This window comes from Lytechinus pictus, chromosome 16 (assembly GCF_037042905.1).
Source record: "Lytechinus pictus isolate F3 Inbred chromosome 16, Lp3.0, whole genome shotgun sequence".
NCBI lineage: Eukaryota > Metazoa > Echinodermata > Echinoidea > Temnopleuroida > Toxopneustidae > Lytechinus > Lytechinus pictus.
This window is the reverse complement of record NC_087260.1, coordinates 11,261,604-11,286,657: the sequence shown is the minus strand read 5'-3', so window position 1 is coordinate 11,286,657 and position 25,054 is coordinate 11,261,604. Positions and strand designations below refer to the sequence as shown.

At 37.8% G+C, this 25,054-nt stretch overlaps 1 protein-coding gene across 2 annotated transcripts in view; it reads left to right on the top strand.

Annotated features, from left to right (window-relative positions):
• Positions 1-25,054, top strand: part of LOC129278832 (myosin-VIIa-like) — a 76,017-nt gene that overhangs the window by 34,698 nt on the left and 16,265 nt on the right. For both annotated transcript variants that reach the window (XM_064111533.1, XM_064111534.1), the window contains exons 22-37: positions 464-670; positions 1,621-1,704; positions 2,558-2,653; positions 3,274-3,506; positions 4,358-4,475; positions 5,411-5,542; positions 6,118-6,291; positions 7,419-7,646; positions 8,637-8,807; positions 9,667-9,911; positions 10,616-10,785; positions 12,771-12,958; positions 13,496-13,617; positions 14,099-14,247; positions 14,839-14,995; positions 24,605-24,863. In XM_064111533.1, the coding sequence (XP_063967603.1) occupies positions 464-670; positions 1,621-1,704; positions 2,558-2,653; positions 3,274-3,506; positions 4,358-4,475; positions 5,411-5,542; positions 6,118-6,291; positions 7,419-7,646; positions 8,637-8,807; positions 9,667-9,911; positions 10,616-10,785; positions 12,771-12,958; positions 13,496-13,617; positions 14,099-14,247; positions 14,839-14,995; positions 24,605-24,863 (2,733 nt within the window). The remainder of the gene's footprint in view (positions 1-463; positions 671-1,620; positions 1,705-2,557; positions 2,654-3,273; positions 3,507-4,357; positions 4,476-5,410; positions 5,543-6,117; positions 6,292-7,418; positions 7,647-8,636; positions 8,808-9,666; positions 9,912-10,615; positions 10,786-12,770; positions 12,959-13,495; positions 13,618-14,098; positions 14,248-14,838; positions 14,996-24,604; positions 24,864-25,054) is intronic.

Genomic DNA, 25,054 nt, shown 5'->3' with positions numbered 1-25,054 from the left:
GGCTATCTGTACTAAGACTCAAAATATGAAGGTGTTGGTGAAAAGAGGAGTGTATCTAAATCCACACATAGGTTATGACAGTAGACCAACTCAATACTCAGTTTTCAATTTTCTATTTCTTTCTTTTCCATGCTTCCTGAAAGCTGACTAATGCATCCAACTCTCTGTACTACTCTCAGTGAATTTATAGAAATAATCTAAAACAGTATTAGAAAAAAAAAGATTTATCCAATAAATAGAATTCAATAAGATATTTACTCATTAAGCTTTCACATTTTTACCACTCCCCTTAATTGAAACTAAAATTCTCCTTCCATTCAATACTTAATCAAATCAGCAGTTCGTGAAATGCAGTGACCACAGAGAATTGTAAGTTTCTATTTCACAATTTTTACCTATTTCAGTAAAAAGATTACTGGATTAATTTTAATATTCCTGGATTTACTTAATCCAATCTCTTCAGGATCTGGAGGCTTCGCACATGAGAGCGGTCAGTACGGGTGATTTTGACGCCATGAAACCTCACGTGCCGGATGCGGATGAAGACATCTCAGAGTATCGGTTTGAGAAGTTCGCTGCAACGTACTTTGAAGCCGGCCACACCCAGTACCACATACGCAAACCTATCCATGAGCCCTTGCTTGACCTCAAGAATGAGAATGACAGACAGGTGGGGTTTCTTTTACTACAAGTGTTCGTGGGATTTTTATTGAAATCTACTAATCCCACAAGAAATGCAAACATTTTTCACTGTTTTTTTTTTTTTTTTTCCATTTTAAGTTGAACCCTGTTCGATTTATGTTTGTTTGTTTTTACATAATATTGCTGATCAAAGCAAATAATTAGTACTGAATCACCATAAAACCTCCAAGTCTCAAGATTGGCTTTCATTTTGCCAAACTTTTCCCAATTTTCATGCCATTTAGCTTAAATTCACTACTTTCTTCTTATTTTTCAATTACGTAAAGATGTGTATTGATGATCATGTTCTATGTGCTGCTTTTGCTGTCTTATAGGTTTATGTAATTACTAATGTTAATGTATTGTTGAAATTCAAAATAAAGATTGATACTGAAAAAATAATTAAACTTAATTTTTCCTAGGCATGTGCTTGACAATGGTCTTATATTGAAATCTAAGGTATGACTGAAGTGTACGTACGTGTGAGTTCATGAATTTAGATTTACACCATGCAGTTTTGTCATATAATGAATCTAATATTGAAGATGTTGATCATCGTGGTAGTAGAATTCGCTAAAGGAGTTGTCTCACGATAAAGCAAACTGTCATTGCGACGTTTCGACTGCATCTGCTAGTCTTCATCAGGCAATGTGGACATTGCCGCGCCTTTTATAGCGTCACAAATGAATCCGTTGCCCACTTGAAAGTGCTGGTCCCTGAATAAAGACTATGGGAGTGGCAGAAGTGAACAAGGTTAGATAATCTTGGGTGTAAAGAATGTCTGCAGGATCTAAGTATACGTATAACATGACCCCTTGCCCCTCAACTCAATGCTGAATATATTCATGATAATAATTGTACACCCCATGCATACCTTGATCCTTAGCTTATTCATATTATGATCTGTATTTTCTGTCAAATTATCTTTGTATTTCCCAGGCTGCATTAGCTGTTTGGATTATGATCCTGAGGTTTATGGGAGATCTTCCAGAGCCAAAGGCATCTGCGTCAATCGCTGACAGGGTATGATATCTCATTGCTCTCTCATTCTCTGAAGGATATTTCATAACGCTGTTCATATGTTATGACTGACATTACGCATGACTGCCGACCCGGGGAGCATTTCATGAAAGGACTTGTCTTTTATCCAACAAGACCTGTTTTAGATTAGTTTCCATAGTAACAGTGCTTCTAAGCCAATCAGAACCAAGAAAAGTTTTCAGATCTGACAACTTGTCAGAAAAAAATGTTCATGAAATGCTCCCCTGTTCTTGTCCTGATTGATATATCACTATGAAGCCGACTTAGCACCTAAGATCATGTTCCTGTTGTACGTAACTTCATGCTTAAAACAGCATGGAGGTGTTTGATAAAGCAGTTTTTAAGTTTGATTTTGCAAACCTGATATCCTTTGTATTCTGATTATGAGACACATAATTCAATTGCCTACAAGTTAATGATTATATGAAGCTTTTTTTTCTAAAATTAACTGCTCTATTCTTAATTTTAAAGCTTACAGGAAAAATGAAAATGTATCACTCTTGATTGAAACTTTCAGAAATTTAATTTGCGTCATCAGTATACTTGTAACTAATGTTAGGTCAAGGCAAGATGGAGAAATTAATTATCATGAAAAATTAGGTGTTCCATAGCTTTACATACAATTAGTAAGAATTCTGTAAGACACTTAAGGCAAGAGAGCTTGAGGCTATTGTGAAAGTTGTCTGTTTATCAAGATTTGTCAGTAATTTACCGCTTTTTTTTCTTCTTCATCATGATAAAACACTTGATCAATCTAGAGTGAGTAGAGTGGAGTATGCAGTAGAATATTCAGGTGTATTGCACCAAGTGTTTTTTTTTTCTTCTTCTTCTTCAGGATGGAAAGTCAGTGATGACTAAGATCTACAATACATTAGGAAGATCAAAGGGAAAAGCTACAGCTGAGCAGATGATGATTGGAGATGATATGATTGTAAGTTATTACCTTCTTCACCCATTTCTCCTCTCTTCCTCCTCCTCCTCTCTTCCTCCTCCTCCTCTCTTCCTCCTCCTCCTCCACTTTTTTCCTCCCTTCTTCATCTACTTATTATCCTTCTCCCTTTCTCAATTTCACCACCCAGATCTCGTCCTATTTTTGTTTTCTCTTCATCTTTTTATTCTTCTTTTCTTTGGTCTTTCATTATTCTTCATTTCCCATCCCTCCCTTCCTTCCTTTCTTCTGTTTTACAGTTGGCTTACTTTTTAAAAATCCTGAGTGCTCCTCTTTATTATTGAAATTCTGAGATACATGATATAAAACGTCTTTATTAAGTATTTTTCTTTATATATTCCCAGAATATAGTCTTGTTTATTGAGCTATGTATGCATTTATCTCTTGTTAAATCATTCCCCTAATTATACAGATAGAGGCTACCAAGCATTTTAGATTTTTCATGATGCTGAGGAAATTGTTATTTAAGTGACCTATAAACATTTGAATAGAGGTCTACAATCCATGTTTTGATCACTTGGAAAGATCCAATATAGCAACTACCATGACAGCATCTCTTGACAAATGATAACAGTTTTCTTCCTTGTCTTTGCACTGTGCAGCCTACCGATGCGCCCAACTCTGGCATCGGTGGTCGCAACAAGAACACGATGAGACGCAAGCTGGTTTCCATGACGCTCAGGAAGAAGTCTAAGATCAGTCAGGAGATGGCTCAGAGGATACAGGACGGCAACGAAGGTGACGTCGGGAATAGCATGTTGATTGATAGACCGACCTCTAACCTGGAGAAGCTTCATTTTATCACCGGCCATGGACTTCTCCGCCCAGAGCTCAGGTATGTAATGTTATATTGGTGGGGATTTTTTTTACCTGATTGCTAAGAAAGCATGAATGCTTGTAAGCAAGCAACCAGAGGACCGACGGCTTAAGGTCCTCTCCGAAGGACCTGGTAATGAGGATTAATGCCTTACCAAAGGGCACTAGCGCACCAAGTGGGAATCGAACCCGAGTCACCGGAATACAAATCCCCCGCTCTACCGACTGAGCTATCGCGCCTCCCTTATTCATATACCTTGTCTTCAAATTTTTACATTTACGATGAACGCAAGAAGAGAAAATGCTGTGAAATAGTTTTTTTCCCTGGCTGACATCATGAATAGCTCATTTTCTCTGCAGGGAAAAGTTAAACTGATCATTCTTCCGACCCTCCATATGCACATCACGCTCAAGACGTGCACTGCCCCTGCCAGCTCACGCCACTGCGTGCATCTGTACCCATTGGGTGTGCCTGGCTGCTTATCAAACTAGCTAGTAGCATGTCTGAAACATAATAGATGAACATCTTCCTAAGTTAATGACCCTCTCTCTTTTTTTTTCTCACATGTTCGTGATGTTACTATGAATGTTATGATATTATGAATGGAAGTGATATATTTACATTAATCAGGGTAACATGGATTATCAATCAAGCATAGATATGCATGTTTATTAATACAAATTTGCTCTTAGTCGTAAGTCTATCAAATGCCATTATTTCTAAAGCTTTTAACATCACTTTTGTAACCAGTTTTCCGTCTGTTCCCTCTATCAATCCATTGCCTACCGAATGCTTGCTAATGTTGCCCGTGAATTACCATGTCTCAGTAAGCAGTGGGTTAACCATCTTGTTTGTATTTTTGATTACAGGGATGAGATCTATTGTATGATCTGTAAACAGCTGACTAACAATCCTTCTCAGACCAGTCTACCTCGAGGTTGGATCCTCCTCTCTCTATGCGTCGGATGCTTTGCACCTACCGACAGGGTAAGTAAGGCCCTTGATTATTCCATTTCTCATTATTGATTTATATATTTTCAAGAAGAATTTATTTTCTTTTCCTTATTGTGTAATATAATTGGATCTTGGACTCGGGGTACATCACTACAGATATGATTAGATTAGATTAGATTAGATTTAGATAGATTGAGATACAGATACAGATTCAGATTTCATTCATTCATCCTAACAGTTCCCCCCCCCCTTGACTCTGTGGCATACCAGTTTGACTTGTATATGCTCATCTGTATAGATTCAACCTGTCCTTGTCTTATGCTTTTCTTTTCTTTATTGCTTTGTTGTTTTTCCATTGTATGTAAAGAGCCTAAGACAGTTTATCCAGATAGAAGATTGCCCACCCCAGTATGCAAGATATACCAGTTAGACTAGCGTAGTGATATTTGTATTTGAGTCAACCTATCTTGGTCTTATGCTTTTTTTTTTCTTTCCTAGTCTTATGCTTTTCTTTTCTTATGTATTTGCTTTCCACCTTGTTTGTGAAGTACCTTGGGTTTTCCATCTTGATAGACTGTCCCCATAAGTATGTAAGATATTACGGTTTGACTTAAATAATGTTAAACTTTCTTTTCTTATGCTTTGTTTATGCTATTATTTGTGAAGTACCAGAATGTTTCAATATGATATAGGGTTCTTCCGAGTATGCAACATATAACAGTTTGACTTACATAATGTTATCTGTATTGAGTCAATCTGTCCCAGCTTTTCTTTTCTTATGCCTTTTTGTTTCTCCTATAGTTTGTGAAGTACCCGAATGTTTCAATCTGATATAGGGTTCGTCTGAGTATGCAACATATAATGGTTTGACTTGCATAAGGATATCTGTATTTGAGTCAACCCCTCTGAGTCTTATGATTTTGTTTTCTTATACTATGCTTTTCTTATTCTTTGTTTATTTCCTATAGTTTGTGAAGTATCTGAGGTGTTTCATCATGACCGAAGGTCCGCCTGGCTATGCAGCTTACTGTGAAGAGAGACTAAGGAGAACACTAGCCAATGGAACGAGGAGTCAACCGCCAAGCTGGCTGGAACTTCAGGTATGGCATAAGTCCAATGTTGCAAACTGTTGTTGTCCATATGCGATACATGTTTAAGATGGAATCTTTGCAATCGTACGAGTTCATGTGAGATATTTCAATGTAATTTGATATTTTGCCATTTTTAGCTGCTATAAGAAGCATCTTTGGTAAAAATCATTGCAAACTACCTAAGTTCATGTTAGATTTGCCAGAAAATGTTGATTTTCTGCAAACTTTTTCTGGAAATTTTTGTAAATGTTTCTTTTGACACTAAATGTCATCTGCATATAGGCAGAGCCGCCAAATTGTCACAGAGACTTGCTGAAAAGTGTATCCAGGGGCCTATCTTACAATAAGTTGTGATGGTCTCTCATCCAATTTATGATTGTGATTGATCTAATCGGTGAAATTAAGAGAGAGGAATTTTATGTCAATCACAATTTGACTTTCATTTAAATCTATTGCAACGCTCTGCAACTGTCTGTAACTCAGTCGCAACCCTTTACAAGACTTGTTCTCGTTTTATCTCTCCATTGTGCAATTAATGCCTATATACTCACTAATAATCAACCATCCATCATATTCTTCTCCAGGCTACCAAGACCAAGAACCCTCTGATGCTGCCCATTACCTTCATGGATGGAACGACCCGTACCCTTCTCGCTGATTCTGCTACCACTGCCAGGGAGCTGTGTCAGCTCCTAGCCCAGAAGATCGGTCTCAAAGACCAGTTTGGTTTCTCACTCTACATTGCCCTCTTTGAGAAGGTACTATGCTTTACATTGTTCTTTGTAGCAATATACAGTGGTGCTGAAGAGTTAGTGAACCCCACCAGAAAATGCACTCCTTCATGTCTGGAGAGCCCAAAGAAACAAACTATATTGAATATAATATTATATCACCTGACTTCACAATTAAATATCCAAAAGATGGCAGAATTTGAACACTTTTAAATATGTGCATTTTCTGGTGGGGTTCACTTACTTCTTAGCAGCACTGTATATGCTCTATTTTGGATAATTTGTGAAGTAAATTACTCAAAGGTTTTTGTTTTTGGCAGAAAAACTTGCAGCTGTCTGAGTGCAATTTATGCAATCAGGCATTTCATGTTTGAGACATGATATTTCATATATCAGGAGACATGGGGGGAGGGTCATACTGATCCCCTTTGAAAAATATTATCTGAAAATGCCCTGTTAAAATAGGGCTAGTGTACTAACTAGATATTAATAAGGCCTCTATTCAATTCATTTGAAAATTATAATAGATATAGCTGGATTTATATAAAACACTCTTTTCATAGAGGATACACAACATTTATTACCTTAGCTTTACTAGCTGGAGCTACCACTATATTAGCTGCACTAGGGTATTCAAGGACTTAATCGTATCAGGCACCCATCACTTCCCCTGGATCAAGTGCAGTGCAGTGATGATGAATTTCTTGCTGAAGGAAAACATGCCGATATGTTCTACATTAGGAACTATCCAAAATGGAAAGTGGTCAGTGGTAGAAGACCACTCCTCTTTTCTTCCCTTGGGTGGTGTTCATATTCATCAGGGATATAGTCAAGACTGGTCTCGAGGCCAGATTTTGCCGGCCTTGTCCTTTTCACGTGTACAAAGTTTGTGGTAGAAGGCTTTCTCCTGCGGCCTTGTAACTCGGAAGTACGGGCCTTGACTACATTCCAGGTGGGTGTTTCATAAAGTTGTTCTTAAGATAAGAACGACTGGTGATCCTTTTTTTTTGGTAAATGGTATACACCATAGGCGATGGTTTAGCGCGTAAGAAAGGATCACCAGTCGCTCTTAACTTATGAACAGCTTTACGAAACACCCACCTGATATTCATCTAGTGTCTCTTGTGAATCGTTTCTTTCGATACCACTTTCAGGTGTCATCCTTAGGAAGCGGTGGAGACCATGTCATGGATGCCATCTCACAGTGCGAACAGTACGCCAAAGAGAAAGGAGCGCAGGAGAGGAACGCTCCCTGGAGGTTGTTCTTCAGGAAGGAGATCTTCGCCCCGTGGCACGACCCTACTGCTGACCCCGTCGGAACCAACCTGATCTACCAACAGATCGTCAGAGGTGTCAAATTTGGAGAATACCGGTGTGATAAGGTATGAGTGAATGTGGAAGGCATTGGTGGAGATGGGGATGTTGATGATGACGAGGAGGATGATGATGGTGATGATGATGGTGACAATAATGACAATGGTGATGATGATTGTGATCATGATGGTGATCATGATGATGGTGATGATGGTGATGATGATGATGATGAAGATGCAGACCTGCCAACCAGTATGTTTTTGGCGTATTTAGTACGTTTTTGCAACCAAATTACGGCAGTAGATTTTTTTTGTTATATATTTTTTTACAAAATTGTCAATTATTGAAAAAAAATGATCGCTATATGTCTCTATCTCTATTTCATAAAACTTAGACAAATATGGTTATTAGATAAAAGTAATTTCAGGTAACTTTTTTTTTTTTCAATCATTTTGTTAAAACCAGGGTGAGATATACACATGTTTCAATGTTTTTGTTTTTCATCTGCAAGAGCAGTGCGCATTTTAGCTTGCATGCAGCTTGAGCGAGTGCGCCACGCATTTTATTATGAAATACACTTTTTTTTTATCACAGAATACAATTTTCCATTCCCAGAGGTTGGCAGGTCTCATGATGATGATGATGGTGATGATGATGATGATGATGATGATGATGATGATGATGATGAAGATGATGATGATGATGATGATGATGATGATGAAGATGATGAGGATGATGATGGTGGTGGTGGTGGTGATGACGATGATAAATATGATGATGACGATGATGATGGTGAACATGATGATGGTGGTGGTGATGACGATGACCACGATGATGATGATAATGGTGATGATGTTGATAATAGTAATTGCAATTACTTGTAGGTTGGTGACAAGTGACATGGCCAATACTATTACTAATGTTATCAAGTTTTTTTCTTTCGTGCTCTTATAAAGTTGATCTTATATATTTTTATATCATGCTGATAATTACTGTTTTTTATTCTCGCTAATTACTTCAGTCATTGATGCTCATTGTTTGCTCCCTCCCTACCGTAGGATGAAGATTTAGCAGCCATTGCTGCTCAGCAATACTATGTGGAATACAAGAGTGATATGTCCTACGATCGTCTTCTAAAGCTCGTCCCATCCTACATTCCTGATAACGCTATGACAGGAGCAAGAACGGCTGAGAGATGGGCACAGATGATCAGTAGACAACACACTAGTGTAAGTGAATTTTGACCTCGGAAGTGATCTAGGAAAAAGTTCTTTGAACTTAACCCTTCACCTGTAACCTATTAAAACAGATCTCACAATTATTATGAATTTGATTTGAAGGAGTGTCAATATGACAATTGACCATTTTACTACACAATCCGTTTGAAATGTATTTTCCCCTAGTTTTGAAAACAATAATTGCATTTTATAGACACAAATGTTGGAAAGTCTACTGCCATTACTTTGAAGGTGGTCAATTCTTTGTAAGGATATTCTAGGAAAACAAAACTCTGAACACTTGGGTAAAATGGCTTACATGGACTCGTTATGTCTATAGAACATGTATTATCAACCACATGTCATTCGCTCTCTACTCCATTAGTTTAATGAAAGAAAGATGTAGGTAATTGCAGTTGTCTTTGCTTTGGCATTAACCAAACTACTGCCACTTTTCTCCTTCATGGACAGATATGCTTATACATATATATTATGGAATTGGAATTTTTCTTCCAGATTTTCATCTGGTTTTCATCTATGGTTCTCTGAATGCTTTGAAATATTTCCGTTTTGCAATTGCATTTGCCACACTACCATGAACTACCTACCCTCTATTAACAGACAAACTTTTACTATATACCTACATATTATGGAATTTAAGTGTTTTCACTTACATGTAGTTTTCAGGTATAGTTCTTTGAATACTTTGAAATGTTTCCCTCTTTTCTTGGCATTTGCCACGCAACTGCAAGTTTTCCCCTCCATGAATAGATACACTTACTCCATATCATACAATGGAGTTTGAATCTTACTCTTCCTGTTGTTCATGTCATTTTCATCTATACGTATCTTTGAAATATTTCTCTTCTAGAGCTACTACGTCAAGGATCGTGAGAACCCGGTACGAGTCAAGGAGGACGTTGTGCGATACGCCCAGCTCCGGTGGCCACTTCTTTTCTCGCGATTCTACGAGGCCTTCAAGTTCTCCGGTCCAAGCCTCCCTAAGAACGAGGTGATCATTGCTGTGAACTGGACAGGAGTGTATGTGGTGGATGACCTAGAGCAGGTGCTCCTGGAGCTCTCCTTCCCAGAGATCACCCAGGTTTCAAGCAGCAGGTAACCATCTTCTCTCCTCTCTGGACCTTGTTTTATGAAATAAATTGCAACTTATAATTGATAATGATACAAATTAGAAAACGTGGGAATTATAGCTGGATTTGTATTGTGTTTTTTTTTTTGCCAGAGGATACAAAGCGCAAATATTATTACCCCAGCTATCGCTCGAGCTACCACTTAATCAGTATCACTCAGTACATTCAAGGAATTGATCTTACCGGGTAACCGTTTACCTCACCTGGGCCAAGTGCAGCATAAATGTGTTTAAATTTCAGTTTGAAGGAAATAAAGTGTGGCTGAGATTTGAACCCTCTGTTTAAAAGTCTGTTTAAAAGTCTGAAGATTAATGCACTGGGCCACCATGCTACAGATTACCTCCATCATCTAGTAATGTTTTTTCGTTCCCACCAGGGCTCCGTAACTCAAAGGTTTGCAATCAATCGCTAAATACCAATGACCAATCAAGATCATCGTTTCATGCGCACTCTGTTTAAAATACTGGCCGGGAACCAATCCATCGCAAACCTTTGTGTTACAGCTCCCAGGACGGGGTAAGCTTCGTGGTCGAGCTTCACCCAGCTGTAAGTGTTCATGTAAATCATGACCACATTTTGCTCTTGAATAGGCAATTACACTTTTGTTCCTTCCTTTTGTCAAAGTAGGACAGTAGTTCACAATCCAGTATATTTCTTTGTCCCTACCAGGACGGGTAAGCTCCATGGTCAGAGTTTCACCCTGCTGACCGTCAAGGGGGAAGAGTTCACCTTCACGTCCTCCAACGCCGAAGACATCAGGGATCTCATCGTCTACTTCCTGGATGGACTCAAGAAGAGATCCAGATACGTGGTAGCGCTCGAGGACTGTCCACAGCACAGTGAGTCACACCTGGGTTCCGTCTTACAAAGAATTGTGATGGATCTGGGCTCCGTAACACAAAGGTTTGGGATGAATTGCAAATATGAAAGAATCGCACTGATTGGTTCCTGGTCAGTATTTGAAACCAAATGCACATGTAACATTGATAGTGATTGGTCAGTTCATTTAGCGATTGATCGCTAATCTTTGTGTTACGGAGCCCTGATTAACCTCAACCATATGGAAATCCATCTTTGTCATGATTTTTCCAACACGAAAGTGGCACCAAGTCATTTTTAAACAAAGTGAAAGCACACTGAATTGTTGGGAAAACAATGAATGTATGAGTATTCATCATTTCTAGAAATTTTTTTTAACAGACATGCATTTTTGAAGTTGGAGTTTTTGGCTTTCCATAGTTGGGGTTAATTGGATCAATCGCAACTCTTTGTAAGACTGGGCCCTGTTCATGTCAGCCTAGGCCATGTTACACAAAGCTTATTAATTGGTCATAGAATAAATTTTCATGATTGATTGCAATGGACCACTGTGTACAATCAATCCTAAAAATCAATCACATGATCAGTTGATCAGATTTGTGGAATGGGTCCCTAACAGAAAGTTTCTTTCCTAATATAAGGACTGATCATACAGCTGATTTGGAAAGATTGATTGTACATACATGTGATGCTCCAAAAACTTGTGATATAGGACTGCGGTCAAAAACTTCTTTCCTCATTCAGGAACCCGATGCAGAAAGATTTTCAAATCAGTGAAACCGTACAAATCAAACGCCACTTCATTTCCAACCAATCAGAAGCCTGTATTTTGGGATTGCACATTACTATTCTTGACAATTAAAGGAATTGTCAAGGATGGTATGCTTGCTACACTGTAATAGACTTACACCCACCCCCTCCCTCCATTTGAAAAAAAATGGCTAGCTTGTAAAACTATGTTCTTTTCAAAGCATTTTTGTCTCAGAGTGAGACTATAGGTGCCGCTTTTCCGATGGCGGCGTCAACACCAAATCTTAACCGAAGGTTAAGTTTTTGAAATGACAGCATAACTTAGAAAGTATATGGACCTAGTTCATGAAAATTGGCCATAAGGTTAATCAAGTATTACTTAACATCCTGCCTTAGTTTCAGGCCACATGACCAAGGTCAAAGGTCATTTAGGGTCAATGAACTTAGACCATGTTGGGAGAATCAACACCAAATCTTAACCTAAGGTTAAGTTTTTAAAATGTCATCATAACTTAGAAAATATATGGACCTAGTTCATGAACCTTAGACATAAGGTTAATCAAGTATTACTGAACATCCTGCTTGAGTTTTACGTCACATGACCAAGGTCAAAGGTCATTTAGGGTCAATGAACTTTGGCCATGTTGGGGGTATCTGTTGAATTACCATGATCATAACTTTGAAAGTTTATGGATCTGATTCATGAAACTTGGACATAATAGTAATCAAGTATCACTGAACATCCTGTGCGAATTTCAGGTCACATGACCAACGCCAGAGGTCAGTGAACTTTGGCCATAATGGGGGTATTTGTTGAATTACCATCATAACTCTGTAAGTATATTGGTCTAGTTCATAAAACTTGGACATAAGAGTCATCAAGTATCACTGAGCATCTCATGCGAGTTTCAGGTCACATGACGAAAGTCAAAGGTCATTTATGGTCATTGAACTTTGGCCATTTTAGAGGTAATTACTAGATTGCGGTCATAACTTTCAAAGTCAATAGATATAGCGTATAAAATGTGGATATAGGGGTAATCAAGTATCACTGACAAGTTTTAGGTCACATGATCAAGGTCAAATATCAATGAACGTAGTATTGTATCATATGAATAATATTTTGTGAATAATTATTTTATAGTAGTTTTAAAAGTCAGCACTGCTGCTAAATTGAATCGCATGATGCAGGTGAGACTGCCAGAGGCATTCCACTTGTTAATAATATCCTGTTTCTGACTGTCATCCTGATCAGGTCAAGGGTCATCATACCTGAACTTCAAGCGTGGAGATCTGATAATCCTTGAGCAGGAGAACGGTGACCAGGGGATGAACCAAGGCTGGTGCTACGGTCAGAACGACAGCACTGGACAGAAAGGAGACTTCCCGGCTGAATGCGTCTATGTTCTCCCAACTAAGACAAAACCACCCAACGAGGTCGTGGTAAGTCAACAGAAGATTAATTGTAATTGAAGCATGGAAGCGTTGTGGTTTAGCTTTTGTGACTCTCACCTTGTAATCAGAGGGTCATGTTTATTAATGATGGTAGTAGTTGTAATGGTGGAACTTGATGTTGTAGTCACAGTGAACAATGCAAGTGCAAAATGAACAAAGTTCCCTGTTTTCTAGTTGCTTTTCAAAAGACCAATTAACAACAAAACGGCTGTCAAAGAGATAAATGACCGAACTGCTACGAAATGGCAAGTGATTGGTGCTATGCTAGTGGTAGTAGTGGTAGTGTTTTAAATGATATTGGTGTTCGTGGTTGAAGTGGTAATGATGGTAATAGTAATGATTGGAATGAGGACAATGAAATCATGATGATAATGATGATGATTGTGCTAAATATTATGTAATTTACAATAAAAGGGGCTAGGTTTACGATTTAGGCAATATCAACATATTTGTTGATATGATCTTTCCCTTCATTTTGAGAATTGTTTTAAATTTCTCTCTCTTCTGTAATTGTTATCATTACAGGCTTTGTTCACAAAGCACCCCACAGATCATGACCGTACGATTGGACCAGCCGATATTGCCATGAATCAGGATATACCAAACAAACAACATACGCTGGAAGAATTCTCCATCGATCACTTCAGGTAGTTTTCTATTGTTTCTGCTATTTACCGACTGCCCATTTCTCATTCTGAGGAAGTTGTCCCAACCAGACATTTAAGATGTCACATATTGTGCAATGTGGCCTCATAATTTAGCACTTTGATTAAATTGAATTTTAGAATTTGAAGAGAGCTAAAACATCTCTTGAACAAAGATGGAAAATGATAATAAAAAGGATTTTATGCGAAGTATCACACACAAAATCAGTTATGTGGATATTTGAGTTGTATCAATGAAAAATGGAAAAAAATAGATTCCGACTTTGAAATTAAGAGACAAAAAATTAAAGGAAAGAGTTAGAGACGGAAGATAAAGAAGAATGTTCCAATCGCAGACTGTGTCATAATCTTTAAGTAAAAGACAATTAAAGATAAATAGACAATGAGAGATCTACCAAGATACAACAAGGGTAGCAAATATGGAAACAAGAAAACTATTGCTGTCATTGGATCGTCTTTTCAGACCACCTCCCAAGCGCACCATAGGAAAGGCCATGCGGCGCACCAAAGAGACCATATGGAACCATGCTAAGGAGCCCATGAGACAACCTCTCCTCAAGAAACTTCTTCAGAACTCTGAACTTTCCATGGAGGCCTGCAGAATATTTGAAGATATCCTTTACCTATAAACTATATTCAGTAACTGCAGAAAGAGCTCTTGCAGAGATGCTAGTCTCCAGGCTTTTTGTGTGATTTCAGGCAATCACAACTGCAAGCCTTTCATTTTTATATTGTACAGTAATTATGGGTCTTTGCCATGATCCAGCTTCTTTTCAGGCCCAATTGTAAAACTGACTGGTATCCCTGGGGAGCATTTCATGTAAGGACTTGTCAGCATTCTATCTAACAAGTCCTGATTTATCCGACAGTTTCCTTGATAACAGTGCCTCTCAATCAAAATCTAGGAAAGTTGTCAGATCTGACAACTTGTTGTATAACAAATGTTTATGAAATGCTCCCCTGTTCCTGTGAGATTTTATCTAGAGTTCAAGTCTCACAATTCTATGTACTCTATATAACGGTAAGACCTAACATGTCATATCTAGTTGTTGGTATATGAAATAAATCATTATTTAACTTACAGCAATTAGCCGTTAAATATATCCTATTCTAGTTTTTCACTGAAACATAAATACTCTCCGCATTTAGGTATCGTAATTGCATTTTTTTCAGTAGCATAATATATCCTTGACTTCTGTGCACCTATTTTGAGATATATGGGAGATTTTCCAGGCAAGAGGGTTACCCGACATGGCAATGATCTAACGGACAGGATCTTTGAGCCAGCATTGAAGGCCGAGCCTCTGAAGGATGAGGTTTATTGTCAAGTCATCAAACAACTCACAGATACCAAGAATAAGTAAGTTCTTTTAATTTGAGTATTTGTTTTGTGGATTTGTATATAAATATATATATATATATATATATATGGGAAAGCTGCCAGGAGCAATATGTTAGAATAGAATATATTTCATGACTTAGTAGCTCAGTAGTTTTGTAAATTTTATACCTTGGATTCTTATGGATTTTTTTATCCCGCTGCGGCCATCAGTTATTTTGATGGCATTGTTTCACATCCCACTGCTGCCACCAGTCATTTTGATGGCATTGGTTCATATCCCACTGCTACCACCAGTCATTTTGATGACATTGGTTAATATCCCATTACTGCCATCAGTAATTTTGATGGCATTGGTCAATATCCCACTGCTGCCACCAGTCATTTTGATGGCATTGTTTCATATCTTCTCTCTGCCACCAGTAATTTTGATGACGTTGGTTCATATCCCACTGCTGCCAACCGTCATTTTGATGGTATGGGTTCATATCCCACTGCTGCCACCAGTCATTTTTTTATGGCATTGGATCATATCCCACTGCTGCCACCAGTCATTTTTTTATGGCATTGGATCATATCCCACTGCTGCCACCAGTCAATTTGATGGCATTGGATCATATCCCACTGCTGCCACCAGTCATTTTTTTTTATGGCATTGATTCATATCCTACTGCTGCCACCAGTCATTTTGATGGCATGGGTTCATGTCTCTCTGCTGCCACCAGTCATTTTGATGACATTGGTTTATATCCCCTGCTGCCATCAGTCATTTTGATGGCATTGGTTCATATCCCGCAGCTGCCACCAGTCATTTTGATGGCAGGGGTTCATATCCCAATGCTGTCATCAGTCATTTTGATGACATTGGTTTACATCCTACTGCTGCCACCAGTCATTTTGATGGCACTGATTCATATCCCACTGCTGCTACCAGTCATTTTGATTACATTGTTTTATATCCCACTGCTGACACTAGTCATTTTGATGGCATTGGTTTATATCCCACTGCTGCCACCTGTCAATTCTAATGAGCTTTTATATTTATCATGTGGTTTCATTAGATTATGATTTGATTTGACTGAATGCAAGTCATTCCCTATTTCTAGTAATTTAATAAAATGCAACAGTGTTATATGAATTTCTGTTAAATAGTGACACCTGCAAATGAAAAAAAGAAGAAGAGATTGTGACATGGTGTAAATTTGAAATTTTATGCAACAATTGATGCAATGATGAGATGAGGGGGAACTTAAATGATGAATACAATAATAATACAACATAATCATAAACCATACAAACAAAGTAAATCATGCATTAAAGAAATATGACTTCAGGTGCTTCTTAAACGTAGGGGTATTGGCAATTTCACGAATGCTTTTTGGTATGTTATTTCAAATATTGGGTGCTGCTATTCCAAAGCGTTTGCCGACGAGTGTGAAGAGGAATCTTGGTTTTAATAATTGGGTCTTGTCATCTGATGATCGGAGTGTGCGTCTGGGTGTGTAGACTGATAGATTGTTGTTGAAATAAGATGGAGTTTGATTGGTGAAAAATTTATGGACATATAGACAAAGTTTGAAATCAATTCTACGAGCAATAGGCAGCCAGTGTAATTGTCTTAAATAAGAAGAAGTTTGTGCTCGCCGTCCTAACTTAAAAATAAGTCTGGCTGCCTGATTTTGGACACCTTGTAGGTACTTTACATCTTTGGCAGACAAGAGAGAAAACAGACCATTACAGTAATCGAGTCTAGAAATTATCAGAGCTTGAACAGCATGATGACATGTCTTCTGATCTATAAAACGTCTTATTCGCCACATGTTTCTTATATGATAATTGCATGTGCGTACTACATTGCTAATATGGTTGGTCAAAGAAAAGGATGAATCTCGAGTAACACCAAGATTGACTACACTGCGTGACAATGGAATGACATCATTACCTACTTTTAGAGTAAGATTAGTTGTGGATAATGGAGTACGTGTGAAGGCAATGAAATCAGTCTTTTGGACATTGAGAATTAGAAAGTTGGCAGACATCCATGTTCTTATTTCATTAATACAGGCAGCAATATTTGACAAGACATTATTATGATTAACATTATCAAAATGAGTAAAGAGTTGGATATCATCAGCATATACAGTATAATGAAGGTTATAACATTTAATTATATCTGAAATTGGTGTAATATAATTTTGTAAACAAGATGGGACCAAGCACCGACCCCTGAGGGACACCAAATTGTAATGGTAGAGATTCAGATTGATGGCCCTCAATTACAACTTGGGATGACCATCCTGACAAATAAGATCTCATCCACTTTAGCACAGTGTCCTATACACATAATTTAGATTCAAGTCTATCAAGTAAGAGTTCATGATCGACATTATCAAATGCAGCACTTAAATCAAGAAGAACAAGAAAAACCCCACGTCGTTAATCAAAAGCAGATAAAACAAAGTCCTGAAGCCTCAAAAGGGCTGTTTCTGTGCTAAAGTTTGTCTTGTATGCTGATTGCATTTCATCATTCAAACCATTACTTGCTAGATGATCAGTGAATTGAACTGCTGCCAACTTCTCAATAATCTTTGCAACATTACTTAGATTGCTAACAGGCCTATAGTTCTTCAGCTCTTCCTTGTTGAGAGAGGGCTTCTTGAGGATTGGAGTAATTACATAATAATAATTGTGGACATCTGTGGGAAATATACCAGCTCGCAAAGACGTATTTACAATTTTAGTTAGAGAAGAAACATTAGCCGATGCATACTTCTTTAGGAACCAAGTAGGTTGAGAGTCCGATAAACAGGATGCTGAAGACATGTTGGAGATATCAGATCTTACATTGTCCTCAGAGATTACATCAAACTCAGAGAATGACACAGTTTCAGGTGATATTAAAGCTAATATTGTCATCAAAATTTACAGGGCTATTATCTACCAAACTCTTGCGGATGTTTTTAATCTTAGAGTGAAAAAACGATGAGAAACAGTTTGCTAACTTCATTGGACAGTCAAATATTGGAAGAACTCTCTCATTTCGTCAGAGAAGATTATTAACTGTTTTAAATACAGTCTTAGTGTTGGCATTCTCCAGAGTTCCAATCAGATAGTTTTGCTTGGCTAAGTTAATTGTATCATTAACATGTTTGATACTATCGCTGAGAACCTTACGATTAGCTGTAGATGGGTGCTTTCTCCATTTCCGCTCTGCTCTTCTCCTAACTCTGCGAGCAATTAAGATGTCCTCATTAAACCAAGGATTCCTAGATCGGGATGACTTTCATCGTTTATTTTTAGGAGCAAACCTATCAAGAGTCCCAAGAACAGTTCCATTATAGAACGCAACAAGAGTGGTTCACTGCCAATGTGTCAGGAATCGCAGACAGATTTCTTTGCAGGGAATCAACATATTTGTTACCATCAATCTGATTAAAGTTCCTCACAAAGTATTCAGATTTTGGTTTGACCGGTAACGGTTAACACAACCGGAACCGTAGAAAGTGATGATCGGAGATGAAACTATCATGAATCACAAGATATTGTATAAAAGTCATATCATCCATTGGTCTGCAGATACCATATGACAGTGCATTAGATGAGAGATCAGTTCTTGTCAGAACCAGGTCAAGAGTATGGCCCATGGTGTGAGTTTGGCCTTTTACATGCTGAACAAGATTAGATGACTCAATGATGGACAGGAATCTTGCCACCTCTGGTTTGGTGGGTAAATCAAGATGAAAATTAAAATCACCTGGTAGAATTACGTGTCCAGGAAGTCTCGTCATTTCATTCGCGAACGATTCAAATTCTGACATGAAATCAGTGACTCGTAAACCATTGGTAGACGAAGGCGATGGGCGATAGATAACCAAGAAATGGAGTAAACCAGAATTGGTCACAAGATGAACATGTTTAAAAGTTCGACACGGTGACAGAACATCCATTTTCCGAAAGAGCTTGATGGATGATCTGAATATTACAGCTAAACCTCCTCCACGGCTGTCATTTGGTCGATGAACGCTCACTGAAGAATATCCTGGCGGTGTGAACTCACCCACGATTACTTTGTCATCTTCTTGTAACCAGGTTTCAGTGATGAACATGCAATCAATGCTGTGTTCAAGGATGTAATCATGCAGGAGTGCAGTTTTATTTCTCACTGAGTGTGCATTCCATAGACACATCTTAGAATCTGATAAGGAATTGAGACTATTGATATGTTCCACCTGCTTCAAATTGGTATAAGAGTTCTCGGTATTGGCAAAAGAACGATGGCATCTAGAAGAAATTCTAACAGGAATGGTGTTACGAGAGACATCATCAGAATTAGAAGAGGCGTGGATAACTAACGAATCCTTGGCATGATGAGGAATACCACAGAACCTAGGAGTGGCATTGTTATTTGAGTTCGAAAAGAGGGATTTCTCTGTTGCTTTCCGCTTAGCTTCAACTCCACCCTTCTTCCTGTGTTTAGTAGGCTTTGATCCAAGTTCAAGGTTACATATTGATGACCAGACATCTTTTGGAAGATATGCCTTGCTGAGAGGATTACTTCGAAGCTTGAGTAATGAATCCCTGGCATATGTAATACGACAGTGGTGAGTAGTTTCATCATGGAATTCATCAGGTCTACTACCGGTACCATCTCCTGGACCAGGATTAGGGTGGACATCTCCAGAGATCAAAATAATCGAAACCCGGAAAGCAGAACAGGAGTTATACTGTAGTAACTGACATGCTTTCCAATGTACTTCACACTCTCCAAATAAACTTGTGTAGAATTAAGGATGCACAGATTCGATGTGAGTTCAGCAAAATTCTTGCTTTGAACTGCCAATAGAAGAATGAAGATTAAGCTGATAATCTTCATTGTGTGTAATCCAGTAAACTTCCCCAGTCCAATAGAAAAGCTCTTTAATAGACTAAGGATCAATGGTCTCATCACATTTAAAGGAGAATGAAACCCTTGAAACCAGCTGAATCCATATCAAAGAGAAAAACCAAAGAAACATATTGTTGAAAGTTTGAGGAAGATTGAATGAATAATAAGAAAGTTATGAGCATTTGAATATTGAGATCACTAATGCCATGTAGATCCTCCCATTGGCAATACGACCAAGATCTGTGATGTCACACACGTACAACTCCCTCATTACTTTAGTACTTATTTCACTTATATTCTCACTTTTATAGAGTCTATCACAAGGTGAGGTGTTCTCTTTATGAGAGGACAAGTACAGAGGTTTCACAACATTATATCATTGATGAATCGTTTGTCATATGATTAGAATGAGGCAAAAGAGTTGTTTTTGGGGTATATTTTCAGTGTCCAAAAGGGGAGAGTTGTTCATATGTGACATCATAGATCTTGGTCGCATTGCCAATGGGAGGATCTCCATGGCATTAGTGATCTCGACATTCAAATGCTCATAACTCTTCTATTGCTAGTCCTATTTTACTCAAACTTTTGTTGATCTTATTCTTTGATTTTTCTGCTTTCACAAAAGCTAACTTGCTCCAAGAGTTTCATTCTCCTTTAAGTGCCCTTGTAATTGGACCATGTAGACCATGTTGAAAATGTCTACCTTGGTAGTGTAGAAAAACCAAGACCTACAAAAACTTTGAAGTAAAAATACTCCACAGGTATTCCAAAACGAAGACTCAATTTTTGAATACAAGCCATAGACTTTTAGTCTGGCATAGTACATCTAAAATCTATCATTTTAGGATTGCTTTTACATTTTGTCATCCATCTTTTTCAGATGGCTTCATTATACGTTAGGGTGAGTTGGTTGAAGTGGAAGGGCTGTTTTATTCTTTTATGTATCGAGTGTTGATTCTTGATCAGTTTGGGTATTTTCTTTGTGATCTTTTGGGGATAAATTGCTCATGATGAAAACATATACTTGATGTTAACCGTATAATCCTAGAATGTGAATTTGAACTTCTTCATCGGTAGAATTTTCATCAAATACATTTTACCTGAGAGGGGGCTCTTCTATCAAGATGCTGATGATGCCTCTTTGGGGACAGGAACAGGATGAAAAATATCCTCATATTTATGAAGCATATATCTCATATTCCTTACAATCATCTAACTTCTAATTATGGAAAGCTTATCATATTTTCTTGTTCCGTGACATATTGAGACAGGAATCACAATATGAGTTTCTTTTTTTGATTAAATTTATTGAAATATTTAGGAGATATTAGTAATTACTTCTTTAGTGTTGATCTACATATTGTACCATTTATGAATGCTCTAAACAACATTTTTAATTGATAATCATTTTGCTAGTATTGTAAAAGTATGTATAGGTATGTATCAAATACCTCTTCACAAGTATAACCTTTCTTTTAATTATTATAATAAAGAGAATGCAAAATGACATGAAATAGGAAGAAGTGCGACTTCATAATTTTTCTCATGCATTGATGTGAACAGCAAAATATAAATGAAATTGAAAGAAATGGATTTTTGTGACATTTTTCTTGTAAAAGAAACTCTAAAAGGTTGGATTTGAAGGACCCTCGAAGATATACGAGGTGAGATCTACACAGATACATCCCTTGTTTTGATATGATCCTTTCTTTGAAATGACACAATGTTGCATAGGAAGTGATAAAGCAAGGCATTTGGATGTGATGGGGGAGATTTTTGTGATGCTGTGTCAGGAAAGGTTTAGCACGAGGTATATTTTAAAGCAATTATCACAAGCTTGAAGTCCTGAAGTTCACACCATATCTTCCCATTTTTCATGAAGTGATGGGTGAGAGCATATTTGTCAAAGTATTCAATATTCATGTAGGGGGTATCATGGTCTAGTGGTTACAACCCTTCAATCAGAGGGACATGGGTTCGAATCTCAGTCATGGTGCGTTTTCCTTCAGCGAGAAAATTATCCACATTGTGCTGCACTCAATCCAGGTGAGGTGAATGGGTACCTGGCAGGATCAAGTCCTGGAATGCACTGAGCACTGGAAGGCAGCTCGAGCTAAAGCTGGGGTAATAATAATAGTAATAATGGAGGCCCCGTGTAGAGGAGAGTCACCACCTTTGCACGTTAAGAACCCACTGCACTATTCGTATAAGAGTAGGGGGAAACCCCGGTGTAGTGGTCCACCTGCATTCCCCCAATCAGTTATATCGGGAGGAGAGACCTGCGGGTCATAGTGATTCAGTTCGCTTTTCGCCTCCCAGGCACAGGTAACGCCAAAACAAAATAATGAAAATTAAAAAAAATAATAATAATAATGCACCTCTCAGTAGATTATTTCTAGATCTAGATGAAGCTATTGAGAAACATTTCGTGCCTTGATACAGGTCATTATTCCTGAGTTTTAGGTTATGTATTTGTGCATTTGTGGAGAAAGTGAACTTTGATTTCAGCATCCTGCAAAGTGTGGTTCAGTTGCCAAGTGGCTACTGGGATGAACAAAATAAGTTCTCTCAACATTGAAGTCAAGGGTGACAAATATCACCTCTGAGCCAGTGGCGTACCTGGGATTTTTCACAGGGGGGGCAAAACCGTCCGTCCAAAAAAAAGAATTTGACAAGCAAAAAAAAAAGGAAAAAAAAGAAGGGTCTTCAAGCTCGTCAGGGGGGGGCAATAAAGGTCTTCAAGCACATCAGGGGGGGCAGGGATACGTCCTTTGCATGGGTTGTGGCTCGTCAGACTGCCCCCTCTGCCCCCCCCCATTATTTTAGAGGGGAAAGTGTAATATTAATTTTGGTTATAGCGTTAGAGAATGGGATAAGGATCGATATCCATTTCACTGTTGCAGTAGGGGCTTGCTCTGCAGACTTTTATGACATTTTGTAGCAGTTTGTTGTACATGTACATGAGAAATTGCAAAATACATTTTGTGAGACAAATTGTTTGAAATGTATTGAATAGCCTCTTTGCCATATTTTGTGCCATTGTTTTTGTCCATACCGTATTGTATTTCAGTGATACTGTTATAGGAACTATACCATATGTTAATGGTAGTTATGCATATAACACTAACAGCCAATCAAAATCAAGGATTGCATGGCAGTATAGCTGCCATTGGATAGCAAAGTTACTGAAATAGTAACTGTCTTTGCAACAGGACTCCGTTTATTATTGATACATTGTAGCTACATTTATTGTTGGATTTTACAAGTACATTTAGCACAGATCTTGTCCCTACACACACACACACACTTTCTTTATACACCATGCAGTGTGTGTGGAAAATGTTAGGGATATGATGTTTTGAGTGATCGTTGAATTATCATTTTTTGATGGAATGCTCACCACACAGTAAACATGTTATATCTTAACAAACTTTAACAAGCATCTGTAAACTTATAATTCATGGAAAAGTTTTGGTCCCTAAAATTTGTGGAAATTCAGAAGCCCCCCCCCCATGTCCCACATTTTTCTTGTGCTATCTGATGTCTTGCATTCAAAGGAACATGTTGAAGAGATGTTTGTTGTTGTATAGTCGTTGCACTACCTTCAAATGTTTATTTACAAGAGATTCATAAGCCTAATGCTCTTGAAAGTGAATACACATTTTGTCTTTCATGTCCGCAGTCAAAATCCAGGACAGAAATTAAAGGACAAGTCCACCCCAACAAAAAGATGAATTGAATAGAAAGAGAAAAATCCAACAAGATGAAAATTTCATCAAAATCGGATGAAAAATAAGAAAGCTATGGCATTTTAAAGTTTCGCATAATTTCACAAAACAGTTATATTCACATCCTTGTCCGTATGCAAATGAGGAGACTGATGACATCACTCACTCGCTATTTCTTTTGCATTTTGTTACGTGAAATATGAAATATTTTAATTTTCTCCCTGTTTTCATGTGAAACAACAATTAATTCCTCCCTGAACATGTGCAATTAGCATTGTTTAATACTATGTGGTTCAATCAAGTTGGTCCTTCTTGTCAAATTTGTAAAAAATGAAATATTGTATAATTCAAACAATAAAAAACAAAAGAAATAGTGAGTGAGGGACATCATCAACTGTCTCATTTGCATGTCACTGAGTTTTGCATATCACTGTTTTTTGAAAAATAAGCAAAACTATAAAATGTCATAACTTTCTTATTTTACATCTGATTTTGATGAAATTTTCAGCATAATGCTTGTTTGATTTTTCTTTATTTATTCAAATTAACATTTTTCTGGGGTGGACTTGCCATCTAGAACCCTGACTTCTATTGGTTTCGGAATGCAAATCAGGGTTCAAGATTCAAGGTTTCAATATAAAGCAGTAATTAAAACAATTTGCAATCATCATCCATTTTGATTCATGCATGAATATTCTTTGTTGTGTTATTTGATATAGAACATTTAATTGTTGCCAAATTTCACAGGAAAATGGGACTAATTTGCAATCATCCATTATGATTCATGAGTATTTTTTATGTTATTTGAAAATCTTAACTGTTAATGAGTTTAAGAGTAAAATGGGATTGATTTGCAATCATCATCCATTTTGATTTATGCATGAATATTTTTAATGTTATTTGGAAACCTGTATTGTTGTCAAGTTTAATAACAGTAAAATGGGATAAGTATAGACCTAAGGAAATCATGTTCCTGTGTGGGTTAAAAATAATCAGTTTGTCACTGCTCTCTTCCAGACTGAGTGAGGAACGAGGCTGGGAGCTGATGTGGCTACTCACCGGAATCTTTGCCTGCAGTCAAACCCTGCTACCGGAGGTCACCAAGTTCCTACGCTCAACCCGCCACCAGCTGGCCCTCAACTGCCTCAACCGGCTGCAGAAGACGATGAGGTTCGGCCAGCGCAAGTACCCTCCTCACCTGGTGGAGGTAGAGGCCATCCAGCACAAGACCACTCAGATCTTCCACAAGGTCTACTTCCCGGACGATACTGATGAGGTTAGTTTGGAATGTTGATGATGATGGTGTATTATGATGGTGATGGTGATGATGATGATGATGATGATGATGATGATGATGATGATGACGGTGGTGATGATGATGACGGTGATGATGAAGATGATGATGATGATGATGGTGATGATGATGATTATGATGATTAGGATTATGATGATGACGGTGGTGATGAT